This window comes from Ochlerotatus camptorhynchus, unplaced genomic scaffold (assembly GCF_037179485.1).
Source record: "Ochlerotatus camptorhynchus isolate MF236.1 unplaced genomic scaffold, CSIRO-AGI_Acam_v1.1 ptg000330l, whole genome shotgun sequence".
In the NCBI taxonomy this organism is placed as follows: Eukaryota; Metazoa; Arthropoda; class Insecta; order Diptera; family Culicidae; genus Ochlerotatus; species Ochlerotatus camptorhynchus.
The window spans coordinates 15081779-15097105 of record NW_027040818.1 but is presented as its reverse complement, the minus strand read 5'-3'; the positions used below and the strand labels follow the sequence as shown (position 1 = coordinate 15097105).

Here is a 15327-nt window from a genome sequence, read left to right as displayed (position 1 = left end):
GCTAAAAGTATTTCAATTCAAATTATTACTGTCTTCAAAGCATTTAAATTACTACGATGTATTTTAAATATCATGCACTCATATCTGGAAGGGCGCGCCCCTCGCGATGGCGCTTTCCGGTAATTCCTAGAAGAAATATATTTTAAACATTATTTAACTTCCGGAAGTTTTTATTCATGTTTATACTTCCCGAAGTTTCATCCAACTTCCCTTGGAATTCTCTTCCACCTTACCTTGGAAGCTTCTTCAGCATTCGCTCGAATGATTCTTTCATCTTCTCCCGCCAGTTTTTTTTAACTTTCCCGGAGCTTCAAGGATGCTATCAGATTTTTATTGCGGATCCACACTAGCTGCAGGCACATTTAAGAAGTTCTGAAACTTCAGAAAAGTCCAGTTTGTGTAAGTTTCGATTAATTAAAGACAGTTTCATTAACTTCTGTTAAAATTCGAAAACCCGTAAATTTCAGAAAAGTCCAGTGAACTTAGGGAAACATCATACATATTTTGGAAACTTCACGAATCCGAAGAACTTCAGGGAAATTTAATGGTTTTCAGGACTTTTAGTGAAGCTCAGAGAACATCAGGGCAGATCAATTAATTTCAATTAAATTGCTGAAATTATAAAGGAGTTCCGAGAAACTCAGGCAATTTCCGAAAACTTCAGCAATGTCCTGCAAATTTAGGAAACGTAAGGAAAGTTACATGAACATTAGATCATTGTGAGAACATTTTATGGGAAGTTCTATGCTTTTCAATGGCAGTGTCGATAACTTTTAAAAATAAAAAATAAATTGGGAAGATCAGAGAACTTCAATGTTGATGTTACAATAAATTCAAGAAAATTGTGAGAGCACTTAAGAGATTTCGTAATCTTCAAGAAAGTCCAAAGATCTTCTAAGATGATTAGAGATATTCCGGTAGTCTTATTATAATCAGGGAAGTTCCGAACGCTTCGAGGATGACCAGAGAACTCCAAAATAGCCCCTAATTTCAGGAACATTATAAGAACTTTTAAGGAATTTCGAGGAATTATGGAATATTACTATGTGCATTTCAGGAATGTTCCGAAAACTTCAGGGAAATTTCGGAGTCTTCAGGGATGTTTTTTGAATATCAGGAAAATTTTCTGGATCATTAGAACATCCTCCATGAATCTATTTCTTCCGGAATTATGTCCTGGTTTCTTTCGACTGTTCCGTAAACGCTCTGGCTTCCGACTTTCTTGAGATGTTTCTATATTAGGAAGTTTCTGCCAGCGTCTCCAGAAAGTTTATTTCGTCTTCTCAAGGAAGATCAATTAATTCTCCCAGGAATTTCGTTTTCTTCTTCTGGAAGTTTGACCATAAGCCAAAGGTTTTTTTTTTTGTTCGACTTCTATTGGAAGGTTTTTCCGAGCTTCTTCTGGCTTTCTCTGGAAATGGCTACTTCTGGAAATTTACTTCTAGTTTCCGAAACTTTTCTGGCTTCATTTGGGTGTGACATCCGATTTTTTTTCCGATAGTTTATTTAAATTTTCGCCACCCGGAGGTTTTCCAGCTTTTCTCGAACTTCATCCAGGAGAGTTTCTTTCGTCTTTCTCTGGATGTTTTTTCAGGTCCATTCAGAAGCTTATACAAACATTCTTCAAACAAGTTTTCTTCCGAACACTGCAACGACTACGATGTAATCTGCCCGAAATTTCGGCCATAGGTTGTAGCTTTTTTAAGGGAAAATATTGTTTGTCGTTATTTTCAATAGTATACTCAACAATCAATACGAAACTATCGATTTTAAATTGGCTTACTACTTGACAAGCCTATTGGTCCCAAGCAAATCGATTAACGTACCCCATTCTAGTCGAAATTCTAGTATTACACAATATTTGTTTTGATTCGCTATGAAAGTTTGACAGATAAAATGAGGGGTTCGTGGATTTTCCTACGTTTCGAGGGGTGCATCGATTAGATTGGGACCGAAGAGAACTGGGAAAAATCAATAAACCTTAACATATTCCAACAAAAATTAAAACTAGAATAACAGCTTCAGCTTAATCAAGCAAACGTTTCTTCAGCTCAAATATGGTTCAGTCAACTCTTAATTATCTTAAACCTTTTAAATTATTTGACCTTTCGCAAAACTCTCCTCTGCTGTGCTGTGCTGAATTTTCGCGAAACTTTTTCAAGAATTTAATTTAAATTGTTCAGCATTTTTCTTTATTTTCCTCAGAGTACGATTCCTTCGGCATTTTTCTCGGAGCTTGCCTGAAGTTCTCGTGTGAATCTTCCTCAGTATTCATTAGAAATTATTATCAGAAAACCCGTTGAATTTTTCTTCAAGTTCTTCTCAGAATTTTGAATTTTAAAAATTCTTTCCAAAAATCTTCTTATTAGAACCCTGAACATTTTTCCAAGACATCACAATTTTCCAGGGACTGTATTTTTCCAAATCTGGAATCTTGAAAAATTTTCCAAATCAAGGATCTAGATAATTTTTAGAAATCCCACATTTTGACTATTTTTCTCAGTTTCATATTTTTGGAAAAAAAATCCATTCGTGTTTTTTCTTCTAAATTTAGGATAGATTTTCATAAGTCACAAATCTCTAAACAATGGCATATTTTAAGACTGTAAAGAGCCTCAGAATCATAGGAATTAAAATTGTTTTTAACGTTATATTAGTACAGATCAGGATACTTTAAAACATTTCTTGCTACGTATCAAGTTCAAGATTTTTAAATAATTTCTCAATATAATCTTTCCCTCTAAAATTCGGTATGATGACCCATTAGAGTGATGCAAAATTTGAAATTTTCGCTCCACAATACTTAAACGATTCCAAATCGGATCCTGACTAACCTCTCAAAATTTGAACCCATTTGGTGAGAAACTGAGATGGCACAAATCATTTAAAGTTTGTATGGGAATTACTATGGTAAAACCAAGATTTTTGTTCATGTCCATCTAATAATTCACCATATCGGTCTGCTTCAAAAGCTTTCATTGTAGGAAATATTTTCAGCTACAACTTTGCTGAAGACCACTTTTTGATTAAATGCAAGGATCGAAAGTTATCAATGGTTCAATGGGCTGATGTCTTATGATCATGCTCAATCAACTGTCAGCAGGCAACATTGGTGTTTCTGGGGCGTTGAATAGGACACAAAAATCACGGCTACTATGTCTCACTGCAAAATACAGTGTTGCCTACAGAGCAGCTGCTTAATCATGTCATAAGTTTACCAATCTCTTAAATAATTAATAACTTTTTACAGTCTCGTTTTACATAGAAACGATCTTCAGCAAAGTTGTAGCTGAGAAAATTTTCTATAAGAATGGCTATCGAACTGTTTCGCAGCTCAATATGGAAAAAGACTAGAAGGCAATGAACAAAAAGTTGAGATTTCCCATATTAATTTACGTGTAAACTTCAAATGGCTTGTGCGAAGTCTATTTCCAACCGAATGAGTTGTAACTTTGGGAGGCTAATCAGGACCCGATTTGAAACCATGTAAGCACTGTGGAGCGAAAAAGTCAAATTTTGCATCAGTCTAATGACCCATTCAGTCCGATAGCGTTCGGCTATGCGACCTTAAAAAATACATGACTCTGATACTTTGTATATTCTGGCGCTTTACAACCATAAGAGGACTCGAGTCTAAAAAAAGGTATTCAAATTGATTCTAAGTACCTCGAAAGTAACGTGATATTGCAATCATTATTTCTACTACATATTAAAAACCGGGAAAATTTTGAGATTTGAACCGGAAAGAATCGGGAATTTAAAAATGAAAATTCGCTGGTCACCCTGGAAGAAGATAAAACTTCCAGAGCAAGAATTAAATAGCTCTTCTGGAGGAAGTATGAAGCAAGTTCTAAGAGAAGTCGGAAAAACTTCAGGGGAACTTCCAAGACAAATTGAGAAACTACTGGTGACAATTTAAAGAAGCTTTCGGGGGAAAAAAAAATCTGATGACACATCCAGAAGAAGCCAAACGAAATTCGGAAATCTGAAACAAATTCTACGAGTAGGTATTTCCAGGAAAAGCCAGAAAAAGCTCTGAAAAACCTTGCAATAGAAGCCGAAAAAAAATCCTACGGAAAATGACTTATAGAGAACCCAAAAAACAATTTGCGTTGATCAACTGCTGAACAAGCTATTTTTTAGCTGAAGAAGCTTGTTTTTGCCTGATTAAGCTCTTATTCAACATTCAATGTTTGTTGGGAATATTCCAGAGGAAGAATAATGGAATTTCTGGGAGATACATTTGGTAGAAGTTTAATTGAACTTCCTGTAGAAAACGGAAGAAACTTCCTAAGGTAGTTTGGAAGAAAGTTCTGAAAAAAGCCGGAAGTCAGAGGGCTTACGGATCAGTCGAAAGAAATTCCAAGGAGAAGTTGGGGGAAAATTCCGGAAGAAAGAGATTTCTTGGGGATGTTATCACAACATTCCCTGAAGTTCCTCACATGTTCTAATGATCCTGAGTAACTTTCCTGATTTTTATAAAATATCATAAAGTCCCAACAATGCCTCTGAAGTTTCCTGAACATTTCTCACAATATTCTTGAAATGAATGGAACATCAGCATTGATCTTGTCGATTTTTTTTTATTTTTTATTTTTAAAAGTTCTCGAAGCTTTCCTCCCTTAATTTTCATGTTACTTCTCTTACGTTTCCATAATTTTCATGAGCCTCTCGGTACCTTGCTTAAGCTTTTAGAAATTCCCCGAATTTCGCAGAACTCCTTTAAAGTTTCAGCAATTTCCTTTAAATTAATTGATCTGTTCTGATGTTTTCAGAGTTTCCCTAAGTTCTCTGAATTCCCCCGGGAAAAAATGGAACAGTCCTGAAAACCATTAAATTTCCCTGAAGTGCTTTGCACTTGTGAATTTTCCAAAATATTTCAGATTTTTCCTAGTTCTCTGGACATTTCTGAAATTCCCGGGTTCTTGAATTTTAACAGAATTTGATGAAACTTTCTCTAATTCATCGGAACTTTCCCTGATAGATCTTTAAACTTACCCAAAAGTCTGGACTATTCTGAAGATTCAGACCTTCTAATAAGCTCCTGCAGTTTTCCTGAAGCAATTTTCTATATCCTCATAAAAAAAAACTCTCCGAGAGTACCTTGTTTTTCTTGGTAAAATTATTAAACATTTGTTTCCATTAAGAGCCACACGTGAAAATGGCACACAAGCTTTTTGTAAACATACATTTGTAGGCCCTTTTCTCGCCAACCGAGTGTCGCTTATGCAAACAACAACATCATCGGGACGGGGAAAGCTTCCCCTACCCGGTGATGTTGATGGTTTGCGTTGGTGTCATATGGGTGGTGAGAAAATGGCATAAGAAGCTTTGTTTACCAAAAGATTGTATAACCTTTTCACATGTTGATCTTGATTTGGTATACTTTCCAGATAAATGGAAAAATGCAAAAGTTGTTCCAATTTGAAGCCGGATAAAAATCCAGCTTTTACTGCACGGCGAATGAGAACGACCCAAATTTGAGTTTAGTTCACTCATAATCGCCAAAAGTGCAGGAACTCATCGATGAGTAAATTTTGTCTCATGTTTTTCCAGGATTTTCCAGGGAAAAATTCCCGAATTTGAGTCTATTGGTACTACTCCGAGACTGAATAAAATTTTCGTCAATTTCCTCATTTTCCGGCAGATTTTTTAGGTTTTCCACAGGAAACCATGAGACAAATTTACTCATCGCTGTGTTCCTGCACTTTTGGCGATTATGAGTGAACTAAACTCAAATTTGGGTCGTTCTCATTCGCCGTGTGCAGTCCAATAATTTTCCTTTCATCAATAAGTAAACGATAATTTTGAATAGAAGAATGCTAGATAGAGCTGGAATTAGGGCGTAACAGCTTTTGTAAACAATGACTTCTCTCGTTGATTTCTATGAACTCAACAACACAAACCAACATATCCATCGGGTAGGGGAAGTCTTCCCCTACTCGATAGTGATGTCGATTTGCCAGGGAGAGTCATGACTTTCGAGAAATCATCAAGAGAAGTCAAGTTTCTAGAAATACCTAGAATTGTTCGTCATTGTCCTGGTCAAAACCTGGAAAACTCAAGGAATTTCTTTCGGCAAAATGAGCAGACACCCTGGTTAAACTTCATCTCGGTTTGTCCGCATGTCCAAGCGAAGAACCATTTTCTAGAGTCGGTGTATAATGAGTCACGCCAAGAGAAAAACAGTTGAACTCGTATCAAGGTTAAAGAAAGATTCCCTTTCTTTTCACTTGGCAACAGTGGACTTCTACATCAACTTCAAATGACTTCTAGCGAGAAAAAAAAATTACTGGTGTAGTGAATCATTATATCAGTGATTTTGTCAAACTATCTTATCGAAAAATAGTAGAAATTTTCATTACTGATCATTACCAAACTTATCCCATGACAATTTAATGCTCACTGCGTGTTTATGATCATTTCTTCAATTATATTTTATATTTTATTGCAATACCTTTCGTGGACCTCATCATAGCATCGTAATGTTTGTTTACTTTGCATGATAAGTAGCCGGTTTGACAGTTCAATAGGTAGACTTGGCGTGACTCATTATACACCGACTCTACCATTTTCCTCTAAAATTCCCCTAAATCTGCACCGCATTTCGAAATGTCACCGCACGAGCGAGTCGAACAACCACTCTAACCATTCGTCGTCAGCCCTCTTGAACTGCTCGAATCCCGCACCGTCGAAGATGTCAAAGTGCGGCCATCATTAAAATTTGCACGATGCGCTCTGCTCTCTCCGGGATCGGGTTGAAAATCCTCTCTGTTTTTGTCCTCTCACCCCCCCACCCCCCTGTCGACCAATATCTCTCACGTCACACAGAGTCACCAGAAGATCATTGCACGCTACACAGTGAGAGAGTGAGTTCCTCAGCACCTTGAACTCTCAGCAGCAGCCGAGCCCGCTCGCTCCATCATCTTCAGTTCTTCACCAGCCGCATCGCAGTTCGTACGCCAGTAGCAGCAGAAGGAGGCAAGCCGGAAAGTCCGTTTCGTTTGGTTGGTCCATTGGGGAAATAAAAAAAAAGTATCAATTTTTTCAAAGAAAAGAAGTGTGAGTGAAGTGAACAAGTGCGGAATGCCGACAGGAAGATAGGAGGTGCGTTTTTTGATTAGGGAGTGATTGTTGTCCGTCGTCGTCGTCGTGCCAAAGTCAAAGCCAAAGGTTAACTTGCGTCGATTAGAGCAGCGCTAGAAGAAGAGCAGCAAGGCAGGGCAGAGCGCCACTGCCGATGAGCGCGTGTGGTGAATTTTCGCTTGAGTGTCAAGGAAGGAAGAAAGCGCGAGGGCGACGTATGTTTATGTAAATCTTTTCGAGAAGATCCAACCATCTAGCAGCCAGCGGTCCCCAACCGCCGTTGAAAGTGGACACGACGCCCTACCACCGTCCGGATCGCCATTCTTATTACGGGCTGGCTGATAATCGAATAACAAGCGTAAAAGGTTTTGTTCAATCAGTGAAAAGAAAAATATACAATAGATTCCATAAGGAGGAAAGTACGCGTGTATTGGTGTGCAGCCTCAGCTTCTATCGAATCGCCAAAAAATAAAAAAAAACGGTGGATCAAAAAGGATAGGAGAGTAGAGGAGATTCTGAGTGAAAAGAAGATGCACAGCAGTTGCTAGAGCGACGGGAAGTGAGACGAAGAACGAGTAGCAAATTTTCAAAGGCGCGCGCGTGCTGTTTTGGTAACTCACCGGTGGGTTCTCTCTCCCAGGATTGAGTGAGAGCAGAGAGAAGAAAAGTGAGCGCGTTTGTGTTTTCATTGAGAAGCGTGCGCGCTCCGGGACCGACGCGATTTTCGAGCTGTCAAAAAACGGGAAGATCCCCGGAGAAGCAGCAGCCGTAGCCCCGTAGTAGAGAGGAAGCTGCGGGAACGAAAAATCACACGCAAAACATAATCGCATCGCATCTTCGGTTTCGGTCCGGAGGCTCCTGCCAGAGCAGTTTATTCGCGAAAACGACAACACCAGAAGTGGCCGCATCCGGGCAGCAGCAGCAGAATTTTTCGAAGTTATAATCCATTCCCGGTTTGGAAGTGAATATTGATAAAGAAAAAGTAGTGTTCCGCGCGATCCGATCCGGTGGTCGGTGGTGAAGAAGATTCCTCCTTTCAATCGAATCAATCAATTCCATTCAATGTGTGTATGTTTGCTTTTCTTCCCAGAAGTGTCAAATTAGAGCAGAATCGATTGCGAAAATAGAAGACCAGTGTCTCGTTTCCGTTTAGGAAAGAAGTTTTATGTTTGGTTTTTGGTGATTTGTAGTGAGTGAAAAAAATTCCGTGCCAGATCCGGCATCCGATTCCGTCGTAGGAGCAGCAACCGAGCAGCCCCGTCGTCTCGAGGGCTTCCAGAGTAGATCTACTACCTACTACTAGAACTTCTTCTTCCGGGCAAAGGATTATCGAAAAGGCTTCAAACTGTGGGGCTCAGGAGCATACTTTTTGCATCCCCAGGGGATGTACTTTCCGGTGAGTGCAGGGAGCCAGTTCCTTCGGAATCCGTCCCAGACAGAATCTTTTATTATGAATGCCCTATGCAGTGATGTTGTTTTCGTTCCGATTGGCTAGCAGAACCAGCACGCTTTTTTTTCCGCTGCGCTCTACCGATACACACAGACGGCGGTCGGAATGAGTGTTGATAGAGGGGATGTTTGTGTTGTGCAGTCTGAGAGCTCTGTGCTGGGTGTGTGTGTGTTTGCTTCTATCTACAACATATTTTTATTGACAGCTATGGCGATTGGATTGGAAGTAGCGAGCAGTAGAGCAGCAGCAGCAGCAGCAATATGTTTTCAAGGTCCCGCGCGCCTGTCGTTCGTGTCCTGTGCTTCTTGGTTGGTTGATTTGCTTCTTGGCTGCTTGCTTGACTGCAGCGATTCTGTTTTTTTGTTTGGTGTGTGCTTGCCGCTTCGAAGTTCGTTACGAATTCCGAGATGGACGAACGCGGCGGCAGCTTGAACTTGTGAACTTGATACTAAATGAAGGAGAATGCCGACGGTTTTTTTTTTGGGGTTGGGATTCGTCATGTCGCTGTTCTGGGCTGGTCAAGAGGTGGACTGCAGCTATATTTGATTTGTAGCTATTTGCACAGTCGATTACGACTGGCGTAGAAGTTTCGAACCACTAGATGACTGTCCATGTTATTGAAGGATCGGAATCTTCATATAATTCAAATAACTCTCATACGATTTTGACAACAAAATTTCTGATTTATATGTATTTAGGCAAGCAACAGTATCTATAAGGAAATTTCGAGGATAATTACAAGCGCACTTCGAATGGAATTTCTAGAGAATTTTAATGAGGATTCTATGCAATTTCCAGAAGAATTTAGAGGAAAACTCCAAGATAATTCTGAGTAAAATTTGAAAAAAAAACAATTCTCAGTTGGAGAATTTCCTTCGTGGATGGTGTTGGCAGGGAAGGGGATTACAGGTTTTGCTTACAATAGGTCCTTTTCAATTGTTGGTCGATCTTGGGAATTCGACGGAGAATTTTAAGGAAATTTAAAAAAAAAGAAGCTCCAGTGAATTCTTAGAAAGAGTTTAAAATTCAAAGAAAATCTTAGGATTTTTTTTGTATTAATTTATTTGTACAGGCTCAATCGAATAAACTTTACAGAGCCAAGTTATCATTTGCGTTATACATAATAGATGTCTTAAAGCTAGAGTTAAAGGAATTGAACCGATTACTCGCGATCGTCTCGAGGTTAGTAGAGATATACAGTTTTATGGATGGGGTTTGAGAAAATCTTAGGATGAATTTTAATATTTTTTGCAGTGTTCTACAGAGAATTTTTGGGACATTTTCAAGGGACGTCCAATAAGAATTTCAAATTTATTTTAGACGAATTCTGAAAAGAACTCTCAATCAAATAAAAGTCTGTCAAGCTTTGAGCGACTTCGTTTCTACTCCAGGATGTTCTTTGTGGAAAAGACTTAGAACTTGATCTCAAAATTTCGTTGGGATCACCAATCATTCTCCGTAGGTTAGACAATTGGAAACAACTGATAGATTATCCTGACGTTGGTAAAACTGTTGTAGCTGAGGATCGTTTATTTCAGACTGACTGACGGCCAGATTGTCCGAACGAACTGCTTGACGATGTCTTCCATGGAGGTTTCCAGCTCAACTGCTGCGATGACAAACTCTTCATGTTGACGGACGTGGGTGATCAGGCGGGAAAGGATATCAACATAACCCAAACTCACTCTCTGTGCTGATGTATTTAATACTGAAATCATACAGTAGTAGGGTTAGTGCCCATCGCTAAATGCTAACAGGCTATGCAGTGTACACAGGAATGAGGTTTGAGAAATCATTCGATGGAACCGTGTTACGGCGAAGATCAAAGCGAGTCCCTCTTTCTTGATTTGACTGTAGTTCAACTCGATTGGTGTGAAGCTTTTTGACGTTTACGAGATCGGTTTCACTGATCCATCTGGTAATCTGTGGGCAATTCGGGCACACTATGATTTCCAACGGCGACTGCCGGATTTCACGGAATCGGTTGAATGAACGCTAACATGCTTCTGACCAATCTCACTTTGCTCCAGATTTCAGCAGCGTATCCATCGGGAACCATAGCTTACGCATTTCCGGCACGTACTTTGCGTAATAGTTGACGGCTACTAGCTATGAACGGAGTGATGATTCATCTCGAGGCGGTGGCATGCTGGCGATGGCTGCTGTCTTGTCCGGATCTTATCTAATACCATCGGCATCCAAAACTTGCCCTAGATATTTTCACTTGCTTCATGCTGAAACTGCATTTCTCAATCTGCACGGAGATCCGTATTCCTCCAGACTAACACGTCATCCAAATAACCACAGGTTCCTTTGATGCCTCTCACCATGGCGTCTATGATCTGCTGGAATGCATCCGAAGCTGATTTGATGCCAGGTGTGAGGCGGGTACACCGAAAAAGGCCTTTGAGGGGGTGTTAACTGTTAGAAGAGATTGATCTCGAGGGTCCACTTCCAGTTGAAGTTAAGCGTCGGATAGGCCAATATGACTGAAGACCGTGCATCCGGTCATCTTCTGGCAAGGGAAGCGGACACTTATTTAACTCCAAAGCTTCGTTGAGTCCCGTCGAAAAATCTGCACAAATGTGGACTCCACCATTCCGTTTCCGCACTACGACGATAGGTGCTGCCCAATCTGAATGATTAACTGATTTGAGGATTCCCTAATTCTGCAGCCGTTGAAGCTCGTCTTCTCCCGTACCCCTTGTACGCTGTATGCAACTGGACGTTTCGGTCGGTATACTGGTTTTGGGGTTCCTTTGAGTGTCAGCTGGACCTTTGTCTTCGTGCAGAGCCCCATCTCGCTTGAGAAAATATTCGGGAATTGGCGTTGCAGTGACTGTTCAGTACCGAGATGTTGGCTGGTAACCTTGTTGCAAAAGGTACTGATAGAAACCCGAAAAGCTCAATCAATCCAGACCTCGTTTTGTAATGCCGCCCATGATCACATCACACCGCAATTGTGGTTGTTTAATTTGACGCCAACATTTGTTGGAAAAGCCGGCGCCGGTGGTGTAGTGGTAACCGTGACTGCTTTCTCACCCCAATGGGTCTGGGTTCAATCCCAGCCGAGGTCGGTGGGATTTTTCTGAGGCATAAAAATCTCTTGTTTCGTTTCCGTCGGAAGGGAAGTTAAGATGTTGGTCCCTGCCCATGTATGTTTGACTGGGTGCGATATCCTACGCAAGTGTGGAAGCTGCCTTCCTGCATATTCGATTGTCGTCAATGGATGGCAATCGCTGTGCGTCGGTGATTGGCACTAGATTGTGGAACAGAGACCGACGTTAAATAAAGGAAAAAACGAAAAGATTTGTCGGAAATGATCGAAATGTCTGACGCCGAATCGAGTTGCAATCGAACTGGAACCTTGTTGATCTAAATATCGCAGTACTTACTCCTCTGGCTGATGTTCTTCACTGACACGATCTCCACATCCTTGCTGCCCTTGATACCGTTCTTCTTACCGCTGCCGCTGCTACTGCTGGACGAAAAAGTTGGTGGGTGGTGTACAAGACTCGATCTTGTGTCGTATTCGTGTAAAGTGAATAAGGCGTGTGTGAACTTCAAGTCTTCCGACATCCGCATGCGGTTAATCACTAAACTGTAACCGTTTGGTCACACATTCATAGGTTTTGTCATTTATCTTATATATTCAGAACCTTTACGATTCTTGTGCAAGAACAGCAGTATACTACAGAAGTGATAGGGTTCTGTACCGCTGTGAAAATGTTGTGCCGTTACGTTATGTCCACCATAGAACTAAAAACAACCATACAAAACTAGGATGACGGGATGAAGGAAAATCGGGAGAAAGAACAGCTATTGCCCAAAAATCGGCCTTTTTATATATCAGGCGTCCGTGTGCTAAGACCGTATTTTAATTAGCTAGGTGCAGTGGTTGGTGCTTTTGAACGAGATCCAGGACCAAACACTATTATCTGGCCAAACGTAGGTCATAATCCCAAAGGAGTTTTCCCTTCTCGGCTTGACCAAGGTGGCATTGTCACGGTCGGCCGATCGTGCCAACGAAGGACGATGCCTGCCATCCCACCGTCCAGCAACGAACGCTGGCCCGTCATCCGCTCGCTTCGCCAATCTGGCGAGAGTTCCGGCCGCACAGTAAGACATCCCGATTCACCATCAACGGCAGCAGCGGTATGTACCGGTACAGTGAACAACGCGATTAGGCTACACGACACATATTACACGAAATTATGAACACAGAACAACACGCACATAATACAGAAAGTGACGAATAAATACATTTAAAGCAAAGTGAAAGTTCTTCGTTTTTGCATCGCGAAACCCTCTGATTACCCGGTAGCTAGCCGACCCTGGGTGTTCCTGAGCTTGCTCTTGTCGCCTGAGTCGACCGGGTGCTGTATGTTTGATCTCCGAGTAGGTAGTTGGTGAGTGCTGAGTTCTTACATCAGTTATAAAACTGAACGAGATAGCTGGCATTTCTCTGGAGAAAGTGGTGGAAGATTGCAAGTGTTTGCTGAAGCTGAGACAGTCTTTTGGTAGGACTACGTCTTTCGGGAAGGGTGCCAATTCAGGGAAATTCAACGAAAATTGATCAGACTTTAAATGCTAATAACATGGCCAATAATCAATGGATTTTGATGATTTGATGATCGATTCACCAGTGTTATAAGATTTGTGTGACACATTATAATTGTTGAATATTTAAATAGTTAACAATTGAAGAAATATGGAAATATTTCAATTTGGCATGAGCTGTTTGGAATGCTACGATTTCCACGCTGCATCGATCAAGTCCGAGGTCGAACCGTCCAACGTTCAACGTTGAATAATTGCGCGGTTTCGGTTTGTGTAGTTAAGGATCAACTTTCTGATGGCTGTGTTAGGGGTGAGCAGCTTGTGGTCGTAGAAAATATATAGGAAATTGGAATATGTCCTATTTTTTTCATTATTAACTATTTAAATATTTAACAATTATAATGTGTGAGATACCACACAAATCTTATAGCACTGGTGAATCGATCGACACACAAATCATCAAAATCCATTGATTATTGGCCAAGTTATTAACATTTAAAGTCTGACCAATTTTCGTTGCATTTCCCTGAATTGGCACCCTGCTCGAAATACATAGTCCCACGTTAAAACAAATACAATATCCTTGCTGTCTTTCTTCTTGCACTCCCGACACTGATGTTCGTGGAAAGAGCAAAGCGCCGAAAAGTGCATGCTCCCACAAGACCAACATGGGGTTTTGGGCCGATTGCTACTGGGTTTCGCCCCGGTGCCTTGCTGGTATTTAGACTTAAAAGGGCGCTCCTCATGGACTGCGTGAACAGCACTGAATGATTGCTGCTTCTCTACCAGAAGACTGCCGTCCGTTCTCAGCTTCAGCAAACTCTTGCAATCTTCCACCACTTTCTCCAGAGAAATGTCAGCTGTCCCGTTCAGTTTAGTGATTAACCTCATGCCGATGTCGGAAGTCTTGAGTCTTTACACGAATACGACACAAGATCATCCGAATCGTCCTTTGACGTCTGGAGACACTAATACCATAGACGTAACTCTAAGACTAGAAGGTCCCGAAAAAACGTGCTCAACTTTTTGGCTCAGCTCTGGTACTCTCTTCGGTCCCAAGCTAATCGATGCACCCCTCGAAACATAGGAAAATCAACGAACCCCTCATTTTATCTGCAAAACTTTCATAGTGAATCAAAACAAACATAGTGTAGTACTAGAATTTCGACTAGAATGGGGTACTCTAATCGATTTGCTTGGGACCAATAGGCTAGTCAAGTAGTGAGCCAATTCAAAATCATTAGTTTCCACCGGTTGCTAATACCGGCGGTGAAAAACAGAAACTGGCGATCCGAAAATCTTTCAGTCTCGCTACTGTTTCACTGAATGATAGCTCCTTTGGCAGTTTAGGTAAGAAGAAACTGGTAAAGTGTTCGTGTGCTTGTGGATTCAATTTCCTAATCAGTTATCGAACTTTCGCGGCTTCGCCCAGATTTCCAGCATCCTTGTCGAACAAGTCCGCGTACCTCGCAGTACCACGTGTTCCGGATCATAGACAAACTCGATGATGTTGCTGGAGAGCGAATCCAAAACAGTTTCGTCCCTTGACAAGTTTTGAATGGCCTGCTCGGTCGCTGTAACCTGCTGCTGGAGGATCTGCATAATCATCTGGTTGGCATTTGGTTGCTGTGCTGTTCCACCTCCTGCTTGCTGACCATTTTGATCGAAACTGCGCACGCGGAAATCGTCCGACGGAAAACTGACTTTTACGGACTATTTCGCGAAACCGGCATGTTGCTGCAATGAATGCACAGATGATTTAGACAACAATATACATATTTTAAAACTTTATGCAAATACTAAAATACAAAACTTATTAACGACGAGGTTTCAAGTGCGTCCAAGACTGATGATGGACTGATCCTGTCGGATGACAGATCTCTCTCTTCCTTGTCTAGACGTCGATCGCTTTGACAGAGTATGTCAAACGGTGAGCCCACCTGCTATTCTATGAGTTGGTTCGTAGGGTGGTCCTCCCAACCTAAGAGGAAGAGGAGACAACTGACTTCTTACTCTTTTATCTATCTCCATCTTAAGCACTTCAAATGGTTGAATCACGTTTGACAGAAAATTGGTTCGTTTTCGCCCCCGTATTGTCTTCTCTTCCTCACAGCTCCCAACAACGATCATTCCGTTATAGCGACTGCAAAGAAGAGATGGATTATTTTATTCAAATCCTAATGGCTAACTTTGATCTACTAGACTGCGTCTATTCCCGTTGCTAAACGCAT

The 15327-nt window shown here is 41.0% G+C and overlaps 1 protein-coding gene across 14 annotated transcripts in view; it reads left to right on the top strand.

The window, feature by feature from the left end:
* Nucleotides 1-15327, top strand: part of LOC135708360 (RNA binding protein fox-1 homolog 1-like) — a 953484-nt gene that overhangs the window by 238275 nt on the left and 699882 nt on the right. The window contains exons 1-2 of one of the 14 annotated variants that reach the window (XM_065230435.1): nt 6943-6993; nt 8177-8482. The exons of 9 other annotated variants lie outside the window; for them this stretch is intronic. In XM_065230435.1, coding sequence (XP_065086507.1) covers nt 8471-8482 — 12 coding nt within the window. In that variant the 5' untranslated portion in view covers nt 6943-6993; nt 8177-8470. Of the gene's footprint in view, nt 1-6942; nt 8483-15327 lie in introns of those variants that run through there. 4 more of the 14 variants (XM_065230434.1, XM_065230433.1, XM_065230436.1 and 1 more) reach the window with 4 other exon arrangements.